The following is a 22,809-nucleotide window of genomic DNA, read 5'->3' on the forward strand; positions in this document are numbered from 1 at the left end:
GCTGGCGGCTCAAAGGTAACACACAGGAAAAGGTTATCTTCCATTGAAAAAGACAGCAATGGCCATCACATGAAATCGTCGAGGAAATCCTCATCACGGTCCTGGTTGTTGCTGGCCTCCAGATTATCTTCCGTGAACATATCATCATATGCATGATCTTTCTGCCACTTGAGCTGTTCATACTCTTGCTGCTTCTTTTTTTCCTTCGCACGCTGTTCATCCCGGGTCTTGCGGTCACCGCGCTGCTTCTTCTTCGCGTCCTCTTCCTTCTCGGCTCGGAGATCGGGGTATTTCTCGACTCGGGTCTTGTTCAGCCGGTTGACAATGGGGTTTTCACGCTGCTTCACATAGACCTTGCGGACCAGCTTGTGATTATGGAATGTGACTTGACCGGCCGCCATTGACCCGTCTTTCTTCAGGTTTGACCATGGTGTGTAGATAATGGTGATGTTGTCCTTCTTGTTTCCTTTCCAGAAGTCAGTATCCGCCAGTATGAGATTCTTGGGTTCATGTTGAGGACTGACCTTCAATGGAGTTCGCCTTGGTGAGTTGGGCGCAATCCTCTAGGAGCGGCTGGGCGATGTTGTCCCATGTTTCGCCCTCTCGAAGGCGCACATAGACGTGTGCACTTGACAAATTGTCGACGTGGAACTGCAAGTGTATAGAGGTATTAGGGCAATTGGCACCATCGCAAGTCGGAGGGGGAAAGACTGACCCTGTTGCGCAAGAACATCAGTCCCAAAATTCTGCAAATGTATACCGGGGAACATACCAGACATCATTGTCCAATCCATATTTTATGAGATCCTCGTCTAACACACCATTGTTAACAAGTTTATTCCCTAGGTTTGACCACGTCGGAGGCATACTCTCGAATTTGTCCTTGCCGACATAAATAAAGGCGGACGGTTCGACGACATTCGACGTGAAATAGAAAACCATGACGACAGTATTCAATCCTTCCTCTTTTTCTTTCAAAGGACCTTCGGGCAAATCGGGTTCGAACAATGATCGGCGCAGGTCAAAATCGAAATGGCGCTGGTGGGGGGAATCTTTATCTCGGGACTATCTTATGGCTTAGTCAGCGGTATAGATCTCGAAGCCCGATTTGGCCTGGGCGAGGTCCAAAAATCAACTTGCGAAATTCATATGGCTAGATTCTGGTCAAATCAATTGATCTTGGGATTTATGCTGATATTATGTAGAGACATCTGCATCCGGGCATTACAGCTGTAGTTACTATGTGTATAAAAAGCAGGAGTAGGAGAGTACACAATATTGAAAAAGTCTATTGGCCCAATTGATCACCAATTCCATTCTGTACCATGTCGGTATCATTCTCTCGGTCAACAAAGGTTGTTCCATGCTAACACACTGGTTCGGGAAGAGACCCAAACGGGCAAACGAATAGTCAGGCCTGTAAGGCAATGTATACCACCATCATTGACTTAGAAGAATCACGTTGCCAATGCTGTCTAACGGATCAGATGAGATTGGCTCGGGGTTCACAGCCATAAGATCTCTTTCACCATCCTAGGCGGGTTAGTGATTGGGATGCTACTCGGACCCTATTCCAAAATGACAGCTGACAGAAGCTGTGCCACATCTTCGCCGAATACCGCATTGTGCAGGTTGTTTTAGTTCGGACGATGTGTTTTCACAATTTGGGAGGCTTCTTCCATCGCAGCTGTCAGTTTGAAACTTCGTAGCGACTTCCAACCTGCATTTGATGCAGTATGTGGCACTATTATTGCATTTCAAAGAGAAGTTCGACTGTAATCCAAGCTCGCTTCCCGTTATTAGGGCCGTAGACCTTGGGATCCTATGTTTGGTATTAGTGAACAATGTCAAAGGACTTCAAACTCTGTGACTTCATAATACTATGCGGCTAAGACCCTCTACCATAGTAGGTACTTTCTATCGGAAAACAGTCTTGCTCCTTCTCGCAAAGGCCTCGTGAATTACCGTTCTGCTCCAGAACCCACCGTGTTGTAAAGTTGTTTGACAGTGCTGACCTGGAGAGTAGATAGGAGACAATATAAGATGTGTGTTAAGAAGATGCTTGAGAGGGGTGAAACCGGAAGTTCCCTTTTAGAGTTGGGGGATGGGCGTTCCAGGCACATCCCAGGCACATCCCGCTCTTTTCCTTTCTTTTGTCTCTGCACTTCTCTCTCTGGACTCTCTGGGCTCTCTGGAAGAATACCCTTGAAGTACTCTTTAGAAGAGCATATCTGAGCTGGAGTTGAAATACTCCGAAAAAAAAAAAAATTGGCTGTGTTTTGGTCAATCGCCTACCAATCTCGATGCGATGTCCTTCTGAAGGCTTGTTTGGGATATTGTATCCCACAATATGCGTGATATCTATGATATCCGTCAAGCTCCACATATTCAGGGAAACGAGATCATATTGAAGGGCCTAATTCACACAACTGCACCCAAAACCATGGCATGTATCCTTGCCAGAACGCATCAGATGCGTCATTTGTTGTCGACACGTTGCCTTTTATCGAAAGGGGTAAAGACAAGAAGAATGTGTGTTTGAAAGAGAAGAAAAAAAGAAAGAAATAATAAAAAAGAAATTGAACCGAATGTGACCTCGGGATTCATCCAGAATCAGAATGTGATTATGGGACTGGACTGCATCGGAAAGGACATGTTGATCTTCCACAGCGTTTTGGTTTCGGACGAACCCCTGAGATCAGTCAAATTCACCTGAAAGGACATGTGTGATATGTGTGATGTCTCGGAGATCAGTATATATCCATGTCCCATGTCGGCAAGCATCCCAAAATGACCGAAAGAGAGATCACCGGCCGAGACCATTTCACCAATTGGATAAATTCAAAAAGAATAAAAAGAATAAAAAGAATAAAAAGAATAAAAAGAATAAAAAGAATAAAAAGAATAAAAAGTGTGTAAGTGGGAAAGATCAGAGAAAAGGAACACGCTAACGCAGTGTTTATATTGAATTCACCAATGATTTCGATGCCTCGGGGAATCTCAAGTCCCACGAGCCTCAAACCGCAAGGACCGCAAGGACCAGACCGGGTTCCACTTAAACCGGATATTTCTCTGACGCCGTTAATGTCCCCCTTTTTCCTCCCCAATTGGTCCCTCACAGTCCCTCTAAGCGATCCTTGACCCTTGAACCCTATACCTCATTGACGAATCATCATCAACGTTCATAACGGGTTTCCGCCGTTTTCCACCGGATCCACCGTCTCATCTGGGTCCAAGATGGCTTAGTTCGATGCTAGCCGTTGCATGTCATTAAAATTACCCGAAAAAAAAAAAAAACGGTTATGCCAAGGGCGCAATCCCCCATGCAAACTATACATCCTTGTGGCCTTATGGATTATGTGTCTTTCTAGCTTTTTCTAGGAATGTCTATTGGAAATATGGTCCCATTTCAACTTTCTATCTCTGGGACGGAGATTCATATAGACAGAATACTTTGGACTATCTGTTTTACCTCCAATTTCGGAATGAAGTCCGACCTGGTCGACCTAGTTCCTGAACGTCCCACAGCCTCCTACCTCCGTATAGGGTCGAACTAATATCTTGCATTTTCCCATCGCATGTCACACTTATAAACATAGTATCTCGGGACTGGCCCGGTTTTTTCCCCTCTCCCTCTCCCGTTGCTCCACATCTGGTTCCTATTTAATTATTGAAAAGAAAAAAAAGAGAAAAAAATAAGGAAAAACAGAAGAAAAAAAAATAGATTCGGATTTTCTTGTTTTGGACTTATGCACAGTCTCATCTCTTCCGCATTCTACTTGGCCTGAAACCCTTTTCGCTTCGGTCAAGCCCTTCACGACGCACATCTTCCCATTTCTTCCCAAGTTTCCCCCTCTCCAAAAACCCCCATCTTGAAAAAAAAAAACTTCCCTCAACACCTTCCAAACACAGCACCCCTCCCTATCTGACCACCTAATCACCCAAACACCCTCTCCAACGATATGTCCAACCTACCTCTATCTAGAACCTGGCCAGAGATCCGACAGGCCCTAGAACACGCCCGGGAATGCGAAGATGGACCAGTGAATTCCCAATCCGCCGCCGTCCTAGAGTCAGCCATTACCGAACTCTGGAATCGCATTCAGGCCCAACCAGATACCTACGTGCTCACCCCAGACGAGTTCGCCCTCTTTAATTACTTCCTCACAACACGCTACCGTGGCTCACCCGTCGCCCAGAGAGCAGTGGCCCGTTTCTGGAACAATTATCAAGGTGCCACGAATTGCGGCGGCGTCACAAACTAGCTACGTTTTTTTTTTTGGATTTCCCCGTTTCATCGGTACACGGTACACGGTGCACGTTTGCTCGAGCCGAGAGAGGGGCCATTTTTTTTTTTTTTTTTCCCTCCCCCGGTTCCACGTGTCTATGGAACTTTGGTCATATACTCCCCAGTCTGGGTGAGAATGAAGGAACTTGTCCAATTTCCTGCAAATCGCGGGCGCCAATTGATATCATCTATCCCATGCTACTTGCATGATACTTGGTACTGGTATCCCATGGCACATGGCACATGGCACCGTTCCAGCTTTGGAACAGAGACTAGAACCAAAACCAAAACCAGAATCAGAATCAGAATCAGAATCAGAATCAGATCCCGGGATACACCGCTTCATTTCCCATGTGAAATCTGCACGAAGATCAACACGGTTGTTCTACGTCCTTCCTTGCAAAGGCAAAAGAACGACTCGGGATTTGCATTTGCTTTGGAGGGGCATCGGCATCACGGAGATTGGAGCGAGCCGAGTCCCAAGTGACTTGGAATATACAGTCCGGGTCCGGGTTACGCTGGTCACACACCCTTTCTCCCCCGGTTGTAGAGGAAATGAAATGGTGTGGTGATAGGATAGCATGCATGAATGCCTTGCTGTTTGTCCGTTCCCGCCTTTTTTTTTTTTTTTTTTTTTCCTCGCCCTTTTTTTGCCTTTTTGGTGGACAGGGAATATGTGTGGGTTGTTGGTCTTGATCCCTGTCTTGATTGGGACACAATACATGCGTCGGGCTTCTACGCAAAAATAAAAAAAGAGGGGAACCCAATATATGGGAGAACTGGAATATAATTTAATATGAATCATTTATCAGAAGGTAGATATTCTACATCAGTATAATTTTCGTTGTACGGAGTACGGAGGACTAACTATGTTAACTATGTTGTGTGTTGTATGTTGTATGTTGTATATTTCTGTTGACTACGGGGTTTGCTATATATCCCCGCTTCTTAGACTTTTGATTTAATTATGTGGTTTGATTTTGTTTTGCTTTCTTTTTTTTTATTTCTTTTCTTTATATTCCTACAAACCTTAGAAACTATATATTCGTATATTAATTTAGTCCGAGATAGTGTTACCAACGGGTATGTGACCTTACTAGCTGCAGCCAATTCCCCGAGACCACTACCACCCGTTATCCTGCGAGTCATTCCTTAGTGCGTACATTGTATAAGCCACGTACTGGTTAGTGTCTTCAAATGTTATTAACTATGTAGCATCCACATACATTATGTTGGTCAATTTCCCCTATTTTAGTCAACTTTTCACTTTCTTTTTCATTTTTTAATCTCCGGATTCGATTGAATTAGCCTCAAAAGGTCTAAATCGAGTATATTGATTAGATGTAGATATAACAGTGGTATATTAACGGCATTTCTGGGTGGTCACGTGATACCATCTCCCGAGGTAATATAAGAACGAACCTCACTACTACCGACATACCTACATAGGTACGGTTGTTCTATCTTACCTAACGTCAGGATATAGTATGACTAGATCCTCCTAAAAGGACAATTGGATGAGTGAAGTCTAATCTTATTCTTTCTCCGCACCAATCACCTCTGTCCAAAAAGGTGTGTCATTTGTCTTACCTGATATCCCTGAAACTGCACTTTTGCTCCGGGAGGACAAGGATCCCTTGTGATTGTTACCAGCCAGTTCTTTAACAAAAAGAGTGCATTTAACTAGAACATTAAGTATAGGGAGGAAAAAGAAAAGAGAAGAAAAGAATCTATCAATAGGACCAAAAGACATTGTGGGGTGGGTCCTGGGTCGAAGGCGGAAACAATCAGTAGAAATCTCTACAAGGCGGAAACACACGGCAGAACCAACTGACTCGTCCAAAGGCGGAGTCAGTCAGCAGAAAACTCTATAGATCGTCATATAACCCCCGACTAAGAATGCATTTAGCCCCTAAATGCCGGCTTGTCGTCATCCCTATAATCTTCAAGGAAGACTTCGTCCTTAGCCGCATCCAACCAGGCTTGTAGGCGTATCGGGGGTCCGGGCTTTAGAGGGTAATCGTTATGGAAGTGCTAAATCTTCTGAGGTATATACTTGAAATTTCCTATAGGATACTACTGTAGGTCGAGATTATAGCCGAGCTATTAAACTCGATACTACAACTTCCGGTAATAAAGGCGTGAATCGATGACCTTATCTACTTCCTATTCATCTTCCTTAGAGATCCTAATTAGCGGTAGTAGGTCTAGATGCTATCCGCGTAATAGTTCTAATAATAACGCTCTTCGAAGCTTATTAGGATTAAATACTAGATAAACTTTAATAGATTCCGGAAGATCGAGCTTATAGGCGTTTCCGATCTTCTCGATAATCCTATAGGGTCTACTAGCTAGGTAAGAAAGCTTCCGATTCGGGCGGTCTAGCTACTAATCCTTCGTTATAACGAAAACCTAATTACCGACGTCGAAATCCTCTTCTCTCCGGTGCTTATTCGCCTATTAAATCATCTGCTACTAGGACTTTGTAATCTAATCTCTCGTCTTCGTCTAGATATCTTAAAGTTACGATAATATATTAACTACGTCCCGTTCGTTATCCGTTAGATTACTTCGGTCCTTCTAGTTAAAGGATATAGCCGGTTCGTAACCCCTTTCGATAAAGAATAGTAACTACTTCGTAGTATCTTACGGAAGGATTGATACTACGAAATCTACTATTAGTAGAATCTCTAACTAGTTGTCTTAATTCTATTTAATATATAGTCGTAACCTCTAGGCTATATACTAATTTACGATCTCGCTCTATCCGTCGGTCTAAGGGTAGTAGGTAGTTAATAACTTCCTTTTAATTCTAAGTATCCAGTAGAACTCGGTCTAGAATTCTAAAACAAACTATCCGCCTCGGTTAGATATAATAGTCTCCGGAATACCTATAGTCCGAATCACGTTATTAATAAATAATCTAGCTATCTACTTAGTATTAGTATCCTTATAATAAAAAATAGAAATTAGTCTCTTACTTAGTCGGTTAACAACCACAAAGACAGCGTCGTAACTATAACGATCCTTTAGGAATAAGCGGAAATCTATCGAAATATACTACTAGAGTCTCTTAGGAATAGGTAAAGGATATAGCAATCTAGGTATACAATCTCGCTAAGCTTTTATTCGTTTACAAACTAAGTAGTTTTCTACGTATCGCTTTACGTCGTTAGCCTATCCTAGCTAATAATATCTTAACGAGATAAGCTTCTTTAGTTTTTCGATTCTAGGATATACGGTCAATAGTTATCGATATATATTATTAAGAAGTCTTATACGTAAATCTCCTTCGTCTAGAACCTTAAGTCGTCCTTCGAATAAGAGCAAACCTTCTTCGATAGTCTACTTCTAGTTACTACCTTCCCTAGCTATCCGTTAGAAATCCGCTAGCTTAGTACTTTCTCGGTTAGCTTACTTTACTCGCCCGATAATATCTATTATATACTCTACGTCGATTAGGTTCAAACCGACTAGATAGATACCTTCTTTTAAATAACTCCTTAGTAGAAGTATTATCTGTCTACTATTATCGGTATAGGGTAAGTCTTTTCGCGATAAAACGTTAGCTACGATATTCTTCTTTCCCGGGCGATACTTAATCACAAAATAGAACTAAGATAGGAACTCGCTCTATCTCGCTTATCGTTAGTTTATCTATCTTATTATTATAAAGTATTTAAGAGACTAATAGTCTATTAAGATCTCGAAGCGATCCTTTCGTACTAAACCTTTAAGTTTAGGTCGCTATTCCTATAGTATACGAATAATTACTAAGAGTTCTTTATCCTATATCTCGTAATTCAACTCCGCGGATTATATACTCTTTAAGAAGAAAGCCACTAGATACTAGAAGTTATCGTTCTCGTAATACTAAGAGAGAACTACTCCGAGTACCCCGTCGGAAGCATCGGTCTCGACTCTTATCCGTCGAACTAGGTCGTAATAATAGAGAACCGGCGTAGTTATTAACTTCTTCTTTAATAATAAGAAGGCGGCCTTATATTGTTCGGTCTATTTATAAGAAACGTCTTATCGAGTAAGTCGATATAAAGGTTTTAAGATAGTACTATATCCTTAAATAAAACATTAGTAGAAATTATAAAATCCTAAAAATAACTAAACCCCTTTTACGGTCGTTAGGGCTTACTATAACTAAATAATACTAATCTTTCCTAGGTTAACTATAATACCGTCCGTACTTATAATAAAACTAAGGAACTTTGTCTTTTATATAGAGAATTCGTACTTCGGTAATACTACCTAGAGACCTACTTTCTATAGACGTTAAAGTACCTCCCTTACTTATTGCTAGTACTCTTTAAGGGTCTTACTATAGATTAAGATATTATCTATAAAGACTATAGTATACTTATCTAGATACTCCTATAATACGTTGTTTATATACCGTTAGAATATAGTAGGTCCGTTTATTAATCCGAATAGTATGACTTTATATTTAAATAATCTATACCGCGTACGGAAAGTCGTAAGCTCTTCTGCTCTCGGTATCAAACGAATTCGGTAGAAACCTTATTAGATATTAAGCTTTATAAAGAACTTCGCTTTACTAGTTCGTTATAAGACTTCGTCGATTAATAGTAATAGGTAACAATCCTTTTTCGTAATAGTATTCAATCTTCGGAAGTCGATATAGAAACGAAGACTACCTCTAGGTTTCTTCGCTATTAAGATTAGAGAAGTATATAGTACTAAGCTCGGAACGATAAACCCTTTCTTAAGATTCTTTATAATATACTCTCTTACTTCCTTTAGTTTATAAAGAGATAGCTTATAGAGAGGATAATACCTAGGTTATACTTCGGCTTTAAGTATAATATCGTAATCAACTCTAGGTCTATAAGGTAGCAATTTATCCGATCTCTTCTTTAAGAAAACTTCTACGAGGTCGTAGTACTCCTTTAGTAGAGTCCGGAGTATCTTATTAATTTTAGGATCCTATATTTAGGCACTTTTAATATCGATAATATAGTCGATTTTATAGAGGGAAGTAATAAAGGTTTCGGTTTCTTTATTAACCTTACTTCTTACGTAAAGTCGATTAAATCTAGCGCCTCCGATCGCGTAGATATTAATACTAATCGGGGACTACTCTTCCTTCGTTAATATCCGGGGCTTTAGAACTTTTATTTCATCCTCTAAATTTCGAATTATCTTTCGTTTCTCTTTAACCTACTAGTATCCGTATTAACGCTCTTAGGTACGTCAGAGTTACTAATCTTACTAATCTTATTATCCGAAAAGGCGATCGCGTCGTTCTATATTAGCTTAATAGGTAGGGTCTATCTTCGATAGCTTCTTTAAGATTTCGGTTAAAAAGAGAATAGCAATCTTACTTATAACCTCGTTAGAGAGACTTCTTTAATCCGGCTAAATCATTCGGTACCGCCGGTAATCTAGGAGAATATTATACTCGGTAAACTATATCCGTCCGAGGATTATATTATATCGTCTAAGATCCGTAATTAACATTAGGACCTATCGCTATACTTGGCTATCTACGTAAACCGTAAGAATAGCGGTATATCGTATTAGTTTAGCTAGCTTACCGTTAAATCCGCGTACTAGACATTCATAACTAAGCCTCTCTACCTTAATCCTAAATCGCTTACCGAGTAGTATAATCATTATCGTATTAATAAAGATATATCCGTCTACTCTAATATCACCTAGTACTAAAATAGAAAAAGAATAGCTATTATATATTAGTTATATATTAAAAACTAAGCTATCTCTTAGACTACTAACTAACTTCTATAAGTCTAGCGTAAATAGTAAAACTTTCTTTCTACTTAGGAGGGAGACTTATCCTAGGTAAAGGCTTTTCCCGGATTCTCTTTATCGCTTACTTCGAGCTCTATAATCTCCTAAATCCGAGGGTTAGTAATAGTCATAGTAACTATAGTAGTAGGCTAGTTTAACTTCTTCTTTAGATAATCACGGGTTATATATCCTCGTTCCTTATAATTAAAATAACGACCTTCTTTTATTAAGGTCTCCCGCTTAGACACGGAGAGACTAATAAAGTTAGTACTACCTTCTCGCTTTATATAGGGAGTAGAATTCGAACTAGTTATAGCGGTATCTATACCGCTTCCTAAGGATAGGTTTATATAGGAACGGGGATTAGTCGACTTAGCTTCCTATTATAAACTGATTTTATATAATATACTCTAGCAACTCTATACGAACGTATCGAACGAGATTATTTCTTAGTTAATAGCCTATATAACCTAGGTTTAAAGTAGGTATAGGAGTTTAGAATATAGATCTCGTTTCCGATTCTTAATTACGACGGTAGCTTCTTCTATAAGCTATATAAACTCCGTAAGGAAATCGGTAAAGTTATCCCTAGGCTTTATCTTTAGTCGGTAGTATATAGTATACGCTTCGGCACGTCGATTCGGGTTTATAAAGATAGTCTTTAAGTAAGTAATAATATCCTCTATATCTTCGTAAGGAATACTAGCGTTAGCGCTTATTTAGGGAGCAATATATAGCTAGGCTTTGCCTTTATATCGGCTTTATATATAGAGTCTCCGATAGATAGGGAGAGGGTAATAGTCTACGTTAGCTTTAAGTTTCTATCGGATTACTATCTCTTATATTTCGAATCTTACTTCTTTCCCGTTATTAAGTATTAGTATATTAGGTATCTTAGTCGTCTTTCGGGTAACGTTAGCCTCTACAATCGGTACGCTAGTATTAGCTATATTAGGATTCTAAGTAGTAAGGAGACGGAACGCTAAGTCTCCCCGCTTACGGATCGCAATATCACGATAAGTAATTGTCTTATCACACTTAGTTATTAGATCGTTAATCTTACTAAGGAGTATTACGACCTCCTCTCTTAAATCCTGATTCTCTTACTCTAGTCGTCGGTACTAGCGAGTAAGTTCCTAGAATCTCTCCTTTAAAGGAGTCTTCTGAAGTTATTCGCGTATAGAGGACGATCCCTCTCTAGCGTTATTATTATCATTCGTCTTACTAGTATCAACTAGTCTCGGCATTTCGGTATATAGGGTTCGGGGTTCGGATATATCGACTACCCGGTCGATCTCTTCTTCTTCCGGTATAGTAGCGAGCGGCTACTTACTACGGTTCGTCGGGTTCCGGCGGGTCTCGACCATTATAACTAGTTAGATAGGATTCGGTTCGGTTCGGAGGATCGGTCTTAGCTATACGATACCAAGGAACGGAGAGTGGGTAAGCTTTGACCGAGATCCACCACAATAGGGATCTGTACGGTCTTCTGCTTATTGAAAATTGAAATAGTACTTAATGTTATGTTACCAGCCAGTTCTTTAATAAAAAGAGTGCATTTAACTAGAACATTAAGTACAGGGAGGAAAAAGAAAAGAGAAGAAAAGAATCTATCAACAGGACCAAAAGACATTATAGGGTGGGTCCTGGGTCGAAGGCGGAAACAATCAGCAGAAATCTCTGCAAGGCGGAAACACACGGCAGAACCAACTGACTCGTCCAAAGGCGGAGTCAGTCAGCAGAAAACTCTGCAGATCGTCACAGTGATAATCCCTTGTGATATCATCCACTCGGCCAAAGAGTAGCAGCCGCAGAGTCTCCGCTACTTGCATGTCGCCTACATTGGTGAAATGGTGCAGGAGAACTCAATTTATTCATATAAAATGCAGCTGGATGGTTCTCTGCGTCTTATGTTCCTCGTATCCTCGTACTTGCAACCACGCTAATACTGTTACCCAATTTTAACTGCCCATTTCCCCTCCCCGAATCAATACTTTTGTTTATCTGAGACTGCCTCAGTAGAGAGAGTTGTCAGCACATGAGAAGCTGCCTCCCCCAACACTCTCGCGAAGGTTGTGAAAGATCGACCGAATGGACGAATATAACCCGACAATGCACTGGTGATGTAAGTTAAATTTGCACCAGCGAATCACAGTGGAACGTAACTCACAATGAGAAATCCAAGAAACACCAGAAAGATATTGAAGCAAAACAACACCCTCTGTCGCCTGGTCAGGAACCAACAACTCCGGTTCAAATAGAGCCAAAATAGCCCAGGTAGACCAAATGAAAACCAACTAGCAAATAACGAACTCTAGTATGAATGATCAGTACTCGTTTCAGGTTGGGATCAGGGTCAGGGTCAAGGTCAGGGTCGGGATCCGCAATACACACCGCAAGCCCTAGTACATCGTTGAAAATCGGTATTCCCTGGGCAATGATCCACGACAAGATCCAAAGCACCGCACATATCGCAGCCCACACCAACCGCGCCATGAGTGACTGGCTATGCATCGAATTGGTTCCCCGGAAGACACGGACGTAAATGAACTTGACGGCAACATGCGCGTTCACCACACCCCCGATCACAATCTATCCAGTCATTAGCTCATATCCAGGGAAGTCCACAGGGGAACAGGTACATACCGTGGGGATCGCGATTGCATAGGAAATCTTGCGAAATAATTGCCCTGCAGAATTGAGAGCAGGTGAGTTGACAGTCGGCCCAACATAGGCGTATATCACAATAGCAGCCACGGTATATAAGACCATTTCACTCATCTGCAAAAGTGCCAGGGCCTTCGGGAAATCCTGGAGCTCCTTGAGCTCGGAGAAAAGGGTAAAGAATGCAACATGTCCAGCGTACGCAAAGATGATATTTGCAATAGCAAGACACGCATCATGCACTTTGGGCGAAGGAGAAAAGGCCGGAACATGCACAGGTCCCTGTTTGACAAGGGTGACCCCGATCATACCAGTGAGAACCGCTCCGACAATACTCACAAAACTCACGGAGGAGATATGAGAAAGTCTCTCCAGTCGCCGTGGGAGAGTCAACAGGAACGAGGCGAGTAAACCGACAACCGAAAAGATGATGGTGCAAGAGGAATGTTCAGTAAGGACGTTCATCATGATCGAAAAGGTGAGAATATGGCTCCCCATCACCATTACAAAAAGATGAGCTGGGCCACGTCCAGTGTAGTCCGTCCGATCCTTCCTATCAGAATATCACCGGCATCAGCCATACTGTGTACTTGGACATGGCGGCATTTGAATTGCCCAATGGTATATGCAGTATACGTCGAGATTGTCCCAACCCCAAAGATGGCTAGGAGGCCGCTGAATAAACAGGTTAGCTCAGCCTTTGCAGTCAACGGGGAGGAGATTGTACGGAACAAGACCTAGTACCGCTAGCGCTTTGGGCAGCGCGAGAATACCAAGCGAGATGGTTTCTGCGATCATGACTGACCGGATCTGTTAGAGAAGACTGGGCAATATGCAAGACATAGACTTACTCATGCCGGCTTGCCTGTTAAAAAGGATCAGCTTTGCCTTAGTCGTGGAAAGAAAGAGACACTCACCACCACGCCATGGTCTTGTACTTTACGCCAGCTTGGCTTTCATCTCCAAAGGGATCCTGTTCCTGCGACTCTGGTTTTGGTAAAACGGACTCTTTATCCGAATCCGACTTGTGCTTCACAGATCTCAGCGATTGAAGATCAACATCAGACTGATTGGGCTTCATGATGTGTGAGGGTTGACAAAATGCAAAGGAATTGAAATGAAGGAATTAGAGAGATTGAAGGGATTGGGACTACTAGGAAGTTCAGGGTGGCACTTTCCAAATGTGAATGGGTGTCTTTTCTTTTTTTTTTGGAAAGAAGTCATTTCAGAGGATCTTAAGGGTCTTTTGTTCCCTCCAGTCCCTGTTTTAAGTATTAATGACAGGAATTCAATATTGGAACAAAACAAAAAAAGAGAGAGAAAAAAGGAACGCTTCTATTTATACAAGCCCGATCTACATATACCACACGTCATCTAATTGAGCGAGGGTGTTGCCGGAGGAGGTGGAATCGCAGCACGCACGTCGCTCTCAATCATGTCCGCAGGAGGTTCTAGGATGGTCAGCACTGGGGTTCGAATTGTTTAGAAGTTTCAAAAACATACCATTACGGGAGAAAGTCGCACGCTCGACATCATCGACTTGCTTAACACTGCCATTGCGGACATCATGACGCGAAAGGCCCATGAAGCTCTTAGGCAGACCCATGGACGAAAGATAAGTCAAGGAATCCTTCCACTCGAGATCCTTGCGGGCAGTGGTCCACTTCAACTCCTCGCCCATCATGTCAATCACGGTGGGGAGGGACTCGAGAGCGGCCTCGGCGTTCAGGAAAGCAAGACGGGTGCGACGGGCAATCACATCGACAGCAGTCTGGGCATACTCGTGACGGACGGCGTAGCGAACTTCACCATCGATGAAGGGGTACATGGGGGAGATGCGGCGGCCGCGCACGGGGAAACGTTCGCTAGTAGGGGAAGACAAGGCAGCGACCTGCCACGAGCGGTCACCGTACGACTCAGTGAGGTGCTTGGCCACATCAGTCTCGAGACCGAAATGCTGGATAAGGTTGATGAAGAGGGTCTTGGAGAAACCATGGGCACCGATGAGGCGCACCTGGTGGGTCTGGCAGGTACCGTCGAGAACGGCACCGTCAGCAACCAGACCACTGCCGCCGACACCACTGATGTCGGGAAGACTGGTGAGCTGGCGGGGCTTGAGCTTGAACACGTCAACCGCCTCATCCACAGCCTCTTCGGCCATCTGGCGGTAAGTAGTCCACTTACCACCAGCGCAAGTCAACAGTCCAGACTGAGAGACAGTCACCAAGTGGTTGCGGACGAGAGCCTCGGAGTTCTTCACCTTGGGATCGCGCACCAAGGGACGGATACCAGACCAGGCAGCAAGGACATCGCTTCGGTCCACGGTGATATCGGGGGCGATGTAGCCACGAATCTCCGAAAGAATCCAGTTGATGTCCTTCTCAGTGGGCTGAGGCTGGGCCTCAATCTCACAGGGCTGATCGGTGGTACCAGCGATGGTGTTACCCTGCCACGGTAGGAAGAAGATCACACGTCCATCCGAGGTAGAAGGGTCAATCAGACCCATGTTTGAGGGACTGAAGTAACCAGGCAGGATGATGTGAACACCAGCACTAGGGGCCACAATCTCCTTGACATTAGGCTCATCCATCTTGCGGATAGAATCCGAGAAGGGACCAGTGGCGTTGATGATACCCTTGGCGCGAATGTTGAACTCCTTGGCGACTTGGCCATCCTTCTCTGTGACGATGTCCTTGGCGCGCGCACCGCACAGCTTGCCGGATGCATCCTTGTTCAGACCGGTGACCTCCAAGTGGTTCACTACGGTGGTACCGTAGAGCGCAGCGGTCATGGCGAGGGAGACGTTCATGCGGGAGTCGTTGTGTGCACCATCTTTGTCGGGAATTAGCCAAAATAATATCTCAGAGTGCGGTTTCATAACTCACCATAGTACACCATTGCTCCGATGATGTTGTCACGCTTCAACATAGGGAAAGCGTCAATGGCCTTACTCTTGGTTAGGAAGTACGAGGTCTCAATGCCCTCGGAACCAGCCAAGAAGTCATAGGCCTTGGTACCGGCCCAGAAATAGGGAGCCTGCCACCATTTCTGAACAGGCACCATAATTGGCAGCCATGATGACAGGTGGGGGGCTGTGTTCAGGAAGTACTTGCGCTCTCTGAGAGCCTCCTTGACTAGCGCATATCTGCGATGCGATTTGTTAGCCAGGATGCGCTGGTATGCGGTCATTTTGACCTCCCAAAAAATAAAAGTCTGCCGGAAAAACTCACTGGTTGTAGTCCAACTCCCAAACGGCCTTTTCCAGGTAACGGACACCACCGTGTACCAGCTTGGTACTCTTACTACTGGTACCGGAACTGAAATCGTCTCTCTCGACCACCGCGACCTTCAGGCCTCGAGTGGCGGCATCTAGTGCGATACCAGCTCCAGTGGCTCCACCACCGATGATGAGCAGATCATATTCCTCCTCGTCGTTACTGCGCTTGAGGTCCTGAATCTGCTCGAGGCGAGACTTGATTGAGGGGGAACTGGGCGGGACCAGTTTACCTTCACGGTAACCTGGCGGGGGAACGGCGGGGGCTTCGAGGCCCGGAATATTTCGCGGACGGTAAGAAATGTAGAGAACACCTGCTCCTGCGGCGGCAGCCGCGGATGTGTAAAGGAGAGGTCTCAAGAGCTTGCGCGAGTGCCGAGCGGCCATTATCTGCGGTGTTCCGAATGTACGGTGATGTAATGTGGTTTAAATGTTCGAATATGCCGGGATTCTTAATAAGAATATGTGCCTAGAATGAGGATAGGACGATTGGAGGAGAAAAGAATAAGAAGAGAGGAGAGGAGAGGGAGTTTGGAGAGAGAGAGAGAGAGAGAGAGAGAGAAGTTGAGAAGAGAAGGATACTTGGAGGCGAGAGGAGGCGGGAAGACCAAAAGATAGCTATGGGAATTTACCCTTTTCCCTTTTCCTCTTTTTTATTTTTATTTTTCCAATCAACTTGGCAACACCAAAATCTATGAAAGGCAAGATTTGCGATAATCTTCCAGGTACACAGTATCAGATACTTGATCGCTACACCTTCCACTATGAATACAGGGGTGTCACGAGTACAATCAGAGCTCTGCGTCATGGGAACACGGCAGCTCACCATTGGAGCAACCGCAGTGGAGATGGTCTACGTCCCATAATGTGTGCGCCTCTTGTTTTTTCTTATTTCTCACATTGGCTCACTATACAATATAGTGGGAACTCCAGCCGGCTTTCTACTCCGACACATGACGCGAAGAAATTTCCTTGGAATTCCATCTAGACTTCCAACTTCCAACTTCCAACTTCCAGCTCCCAGCTTCCAACTTCCTCTCCCAAGACCCAAGACCCAAGGGGGGTAAATCATTGGGTATCCAAAGATTACCAATGTATTCAGATATAAACAATGTCAAACAATTGTCGGGAAGCCGAATCTGCGTCCGTTTAGCTAGTCCATGTCCGACGCGTTTTTATCTCCGGCAGTGCAGATCTACCTCAAAGGGTCTGGACTCGATCAATCTCTTCGTGGCCACCTGACTGCCAGCTCCATGATCATTGACCACTCACGGACTACCATATCGCCCCGTCCCGGCCCACGGAGCCCAGGGGCCCCCCCGTTATGAACACCTTGTTTGGATTTACTCCACTTGCTGGAATTGTTCAATTCTCCCCCTGTGCACAATATCTCTTATCCTTAATACCTTTATCCTTTTGGCCCCACTATGTCAATCCCTTTGGATTCCGGTTTTGCTCAAGAATGTCATCATCTCTTATCTGACGTTAGCCCAGACCATGAAATCTTCATCCGGTTATGAAATACATATGTTGGATGGGAAATTTAGTCGAATGAGGCTCTTCTTTCTAGAAGGTCTTAAAAAAAGAAGTCCTTGCGCGAGTGGATATGATCTTCACTAGCCCCTTATTCGGCAATAGCGTGTTCCAAGGTTCTCGATCATATCATACTATAACCAACTATACAAGTACTATTCAAAAACTAAAAGGTCTTCTGGTGAATACTTCAGAGAGAAATACCCCTTGAAAAAAAAAAGAAAGAAAGAAAGAAAACGCTAGCATAAATATGCCCTGTGGTTGGTCTGAGTATCCAAAGTCCACTCAATGAATAGGGGTATATATATATATCCCTGAAGACATTTACATCAAGTCCAACCCAAACTCACGCCTTAAATACTAATGTGAAAGAAGAATTCGAGAGTGATATCTAAAATATGTCCAAAACCAAAATATCACAGGAGGGCAAAGTGAACCTCTTGTAAAAACACAATATAACACCACAGAAATGATGTTCAAATTCATCCAAACAACATGAAAACAACTTAACTAATACTGACTATGATATAGTTTTATATAACTAATTAAATATATATATATATATATATATATATATACACAGGGTATATAAGACCAATGCAACTACAAATCATACCCCCCTCGGACCTGCCAAGCGGAAGAATTCCGCAATGCGGAACACCCTCGGTTGAGCACCGTATGTCTGCAGAGAGCTGGACAAGACCTGGCAAGACCTGGGGTAGTGTGGGGTAAAAAAAAAGGACATCGGAAGAAGAGAACACGGAAATGTTCCATTCAGTGGAAAAACACTGATACCTTAGGTTACGATACTTCTAATCTACTTATATATCCCCCAGTCCTGATAGGTTTACATTTTTCATGATATATTCATGACTATGTTTGTATAGTTCTTCCAAAGACACACAGTCTATCACATAACTATCCAGCACCATGGCCATCGCCGCTGTCCTGGCTTCGCTACAAAACAGTGTGATCGAGTATCCCTACCACTCGCTAGCCGCCGCAGCCCTCCTCGTCCCTATTCTCTATGTCATTCTGAATGAGTTCGTTCGTGATTCCGCCCGTGTCAAGGGTATGAAGGGTCCGTGTGGTTTGCCCTTGATTGGAAACTTGGCGCAGATTCGCACAGATGCTGCGGAAAAGTATCGCCTGTGGTCCAAACAGTATGGAGCCGTTTATCAGATCCAGCTCGGGAATATCCCCGTCGTCGTTGTCAACTCTGCTGCTTCGGCAAAGGTGCTTTTCAGTCAGAATGCCCAGGCTTTGAGTTCCAGGCCTGAGACTTATACTTTCCATAAGGTTCGTTGTCGGTGTGCCATGTACTGGCTTTTGGCTTTTTTTCTTTTTCGCATTGAAACTGATGATCAACTCGCTTAGATTGTTTCCAACACGGCTGGAACAACAATCGGTACCTCACCCTATAGTGATTCCCTGAAGAGACGCAGAAAGGGCGCGGCATCGGCTCTCAACCGCCCCTCTGTCGACACATACGTGTCACACCTGGACACCGAGTCGAAGGCCTTTGTGGAAGAGCTGCACAGATATGGAAACCATGGAAAGACACCCGTCGACCCCATGCCCATGATTCAACGTCTGAGCCTGAGCTTGGCGTTGACTCTGAACTGGGGCGTGCGTATTGCCTCACAGGAAGAGGACTTGTTCGATGAGATCACCGAGGTGGAAGAAGAGATCAGTCGGTTCCGAAGCACCACCGGAAACCTGCAGGATTATATCCCTCTTCTGCGGCTGAACCCGTTTAGCTCTAACTCGAAGAAAGCTGCTGAGATGAGAATCCGTCGCGATAAGTATCTCGGTGCGCTTAATAGTGACTTGGATGATCGCATGTCGAAGGGGACTCATAAGCCTTGTATCCAGGCTAATGTTATCATGGATAAGGAGGCTAAGCTGAATAAGGAGGAGTTGACTTCCATTAGTCTGACTATGCTTTCGGGTGGTCTTGATACTGTCACCACTTTGGTTGCGTGGAGTCTGGGCTTGCTGGCCCAGCGTCCTGATATCCAGAATCGGGCCGCCAAGGCAATCCAGGAGATGTACGGCCAGGATGAGCCCATGTGCTCTTCTGATGATGATCAGAAGTGTGCGTATATTGCAGCTCTGGTCAAAGAATGTCTCCGGTATGTTTTGGTTTCATGTCAAGGAGCCATGAAACGACTTTCGAACTAACCCCAATACCCTAGATTCTTCACTGTGCTGCGATTAGCGCTTCCTCGCACCTCGATCAAGGATATCACCTATAAGGGAATCACCATTCCCAAGGGTACAGTGTTCTTTTTGAATGCCTGGGCATGCAACATGGGTAAGTCAAAACAAAATCTGATATCTACCATGCCAATCGAATCCACCCAAACACATCTATCTAACCCGCTTCATAGACCCCGAGGTGTGGACTGACCCGGATGAGTTCCGTCCGGAGCGCTGGCTCGAGCAGCCCGATGCACCTCTCTTTACGTACGGCATGGGCTACCGAATGTGCGCCGGCTCGCTGCTAGCCAATCGTGAGCTCTATCTCGTCTTCCTCCGCACTCTCAACAGCTTCCGCCTTGAACCCCATGACAAAACAGACTGTCACCCTATCCGGGGTAACTCGGATCCGACGAGTTTGGTGGCCATTCCTCAAAAATATAAGGTCCGATTCGTGCCGAAGAATGAAAAGGCTCTGGCGAAGGTTCTTGCCCAGTGAATGACGTCCACACTTGGTCTTTGGTATCAAGTTGGGCGGGAGGAGACTTGCTTCTGCATAGAGCCAAATCCGGTCGTGCCATGTTCGAGGGGTATCTTGTGGACTTGGGCTAGGGCTGCTTCTGCTTGCGCTTGCATCTTGGATTGCTGGTTCCATACGGCTTTGCTGTCGATGGGTCGGGAGTTCTAGTTAATACATTCTAGCATTCCCCGGTTGGATGGTTAACATCGGACACATTCCCCAGGGTACCCACCTTGGACTGACGTGGGAAATTGACATGACACACTTAATAGTACCCAAATCGAGGCTTGGGCTTGATTCTACTGAGAATATTGAGGTATTTCATGTTTTTAAAATATATAGTATATATAATATAGGCTATATATATATCATCCAAATTTCCAATATTGGTTATAGGCAGTCTGGTTGGTTAGATACATAATTAGACGAGGCACTTGGGCCTGGATTCAACTCCGATGATCACATGATATAAAAACATAACAGTCGTGGGGGTATAGGTTCGTGAGAAAGACCAAGCAGGGCAGGGGAAAAACAGAAAGGGAAAAAAAAAAAAAAAAAAAAAAAAAAACAGAAAATAGAAAATGGTTTATCTTTTCCAACAATGACGCCTTATTTCCCAGTATATGCAAAATGATCAGAAAGCAGCATGAGGGGCTGCATGCATTTGGGTACCCTGGGCCTCATCCAGATGTGGGGATGGAGGGGAGGGGGTTCGAGAACCAGTTTTTCGAGTTTCGAGTTCGAATTGAAATTATGTGGCAGTCATGCGCCGTTTCAGGTCGCGGACTTGGTCGAAAGAAGACGCATAATCACGCAATTCATCCTGGAGCCGATCGGCCACATTGGAATTGGATGTGTTGCTCTTCAGTGAAGAGAGGGAGGTTTGAGATGAGGAGACGGATAGGATTCGTGAGGGATTGCGGGCGTCTGGGGTATTGGTTTCGGCTTGAGCTTGGGCCTGGTTGATCTCGGACCAATGTGTTGATGATGCACTCGATCTTCGTGACATTCCATCCGATATGTCATCCAGCTCTGCTAGACGGCATGTTTGGGAGCAGTAGGGAGCGCCCTGGGTCTGACGGTCACAGACCAGGCAGAAATCCAAAGACCATCCAGTCGACATGGTAAAGAGTAAGAGTGAAGAGTGTTGGGGTTAGGTAGGGTAATGATAGTAATAAGGAGATTGAGGTTGGACAGTAATGGTTGAAAGGTAAGATAAAGTTGAGAGAGATTTTCGAGATATGAGGATAATTGTATATAGAAGAGAAGACAAGGAGTGAAGTTGAAGTTAAGTAAAAAAATAAAATAAAAGATCACCTCATAATACTGACATTGTTGAAGTGTCACACAGCGATCATGCCATACCACACGCAATGGAATGGGCAACAGGGTACTCCGTTTCTTTTAAGAAAAAAAAAGAGAAGAGGAATAAAATAATAAAAAGAATAAAAAGAATAAAATCAATAAAATCAATATGTAGGTACAAAGTCTCCCAAAGGCTATTGCGGGGAAATATCGCGCATGTCGAATCGAAGTCCACGTTTGTAGAAGAAAAGAGGGGAGGTTGGCATTTGTTGTGGTTGGGGCGCTTAAAAAAAAAAAAAAAAAAGAAGAAATGAGAGAGAGAATATACGAGGTATAGATGAGGTATTGAGATACTGGATATATAGGTACCGAAATTATTATCACTCTATATATTATATATGCAAATCAACTAATAGTATACTTATGAATCAAGTACCCAGGTACATATATATACTTAACTAACTTCTAACCACAATACGTATGTACCTAAATAGGCCTAAGAGTCTGTTCGCCACCTAATCTGCAGGAACCTCAAACTGGTAATAAGAGAGTTTTCCTCAGGGCATCATAGCGCCAATTCAGCTCTTCCCCTGGTCTCATGATGAAAAAAAACAAACTTAGATTCTATTAACTTGGAACTATGACCCATGTAATATACTGCATATATAGTTAGTGTACGGAGTATATATATAGTGTGTATACACTGACCTACACACTATATCTCATACACCAATCACATCATCATTTAGACATCCAGTCATATTATTGCAATGCAGCTATTCCTGTACCAATGATTGTCTTTGCAGTAGTGCAGAAGTTTCAAAAGAAACTAGAACGGAGGGGGACATAAGAAAAGAAATGATCTCCTTAATCCCCGTCTTTTGATTTGTCTGCCATTTCGAGATAACCATCCATATTGCATGGGCCAAACTCTGCATAGGAATCAGCTGGCCACGCAAGAAATTCATTCTCGTTCATTCTCAGAATCACGCTCTTTTCTGCGAAAGATGACTAGAAGTCCCATGATTGGATCCTCGAAAGAATTCCACTCTTCTTTTGATAGTCTTTCCGATATGGGTCGCTCTCGCTCATTGGCCATACTGGAGCCAACCTTGGAGATAGGTCCGAGTGCATTCTCAAAATGCATTCGTCAATTCTGGTAGGCCGATACACACATGGGCGAGATAACCCAGAGAGAAATATCGTGTGGGATGCATGGGGTGTCTGGGGTGCCTACAA

At 43.8% G+C, this 22,809-nt stretch overlaps 6 protein-coding genes across 6 annotated transcripts; 2 read left to right on the forward strand and 4 right to left on the reverse strand.

Annotated features, from left to right (window-relative positions):
• Positions 1 to 65: 65 nt before the first annotated feature.
• Positions 66 to 942, reverse strand: N7516_010732 (uncharacterized protein; the record flags this gene model as incomplete). The annotated part of the gene is made up of 5 exons (XM_057223450.1): positions 66 to 466; positions 525 to 628; positions 687 to 716; positions 773 to 812; positions 870 to 942. 5 exons carry the CDS (start codon positions 940 to 942, stop codon positions 66 to 68), a joined length of 648 nt encoding a protein of 215 aa, XP_057070671.1.
• Positions 943 to 3,962: 3,020 nt separating this feature from the next.
• On the forward strand, positions 3,963 to 4,265 carry N7516_010733 (uncharacterized protein; the record flags this gene model as incomplete). The annotated part of the gene is made up of 1 exon (XM_057223451.1): positions 3,963 to 4,265. The coding sequence occupies one exon, from the start codon at positions 3,963 to 3,965 to the stop codon at positions 4,263 to 4,265; it is 303 nt and encodes a 100-aa protein (XP_057070672.1).
• A 7,822-nt stretch (positions 4,266 to 12,087) lies between these two features.
• Positions 12,088 to 13,817, reverse strand: N7516_010734 (Amino acid transporter transmembrane; the record flags this gene model as incomplete). The annotated part of the gene is made up of 7 exons (XM_057223452.1): positions 12,088 to 12,189; positions 12,467 to 12,664; positions 12,719 to 13,254; positions 13,320 to 13,411; positions 13,464 to 13,536; positions 13,588 to 13,601; positions 13,654 to 13,817. The coding sequence occupies 7 exons, from the start codon at positions 13,815 to 13,817 to the stop codon at positions 12,088 to 12,090; spliced, it is 1,179 nt and encodes a 392-aa protein (XP_057070673.1).
• A 293-nt stretch (positions 13,818 to 14,110) lies between these two features.
• On the reverse strand, positions 14,111 to 16,397 carry N7516_010735 (glycerol-3-phosphate dehydrogenase GUT2; the record flags this gene model as incomplete). The annotated part of the gene is made up of 4 exons (XM_057223453.1): positions 14,111 to 14,187; positions 14,240 to 15,568; positions 15,622 to 15,881; positions 15,967 to 16,397. The coding sequence occupies 4 exons, from the start codon at positions 16,395 to 16,397 to the stop codon at positions 14,111 to 14,113; spliced, it is 2,097 nt and encodes a 698-aa protein (XP_057070674.1).
• A 2,076-nt stretch (positions 16,398 to 18,473) lies between these two features.
• N7516_010736 (cytochrome P450) lies at positions 18,474 to 20,244 on the forward strand (the record flags this gene model as incomplete). The annotated part of the gene is made up of 4 exons (XM_057223454.1): positions 18,474 to 18,842; positions 18,921 to 19,678; positions 19,742 to 19,860; positions 19,937 to 20,244. The coding sequence occupies 4 exons, from the start codon at positions 18,474 to 18,476 to the stop codon at positions 20,242 to 20,244; spliced, it is 1,554 nt and encodes a 517-aa protein (XP_057070675.1).
• Positions 20,245 to 21,016: 772 nt separating this feature from the next.
• N7516_010737 (uncharacterized protein) lies at positions 21,017 to 21,388 on the reverse strand (the record flags this gene model as incomplete). Its single annotated transcript, XM_057223455.1, has 1 exon — positions 21,017 to 21,388. One exon carries the CDS (start codon positions 21,386 to 21,388, stop codon positions 21,017 to 21,019), a length of 372 nt encoding a protein of 123 aa, XP_057070676.1.
• Positions 21,389 to 22,809: the final 1,421 nt, after the last annotated feature.

This window comes from Penicillium verrucosum (assembly GCF_028828655.1).
Source record: "Penicillium verrucosum strain IBT 35672 chromosome Unknown utg000004l_segment0_segment0, whole genome shotgun sequence".
In the NCBI taxonomy this organism is placed as follows: domain Eukaryota; kingdom Fungi; phylum Ascomycota; class Eurotiomycetes; order Eurotiales; family Aspergillaceae; genus Penicillium; species Penicillium verrucosum.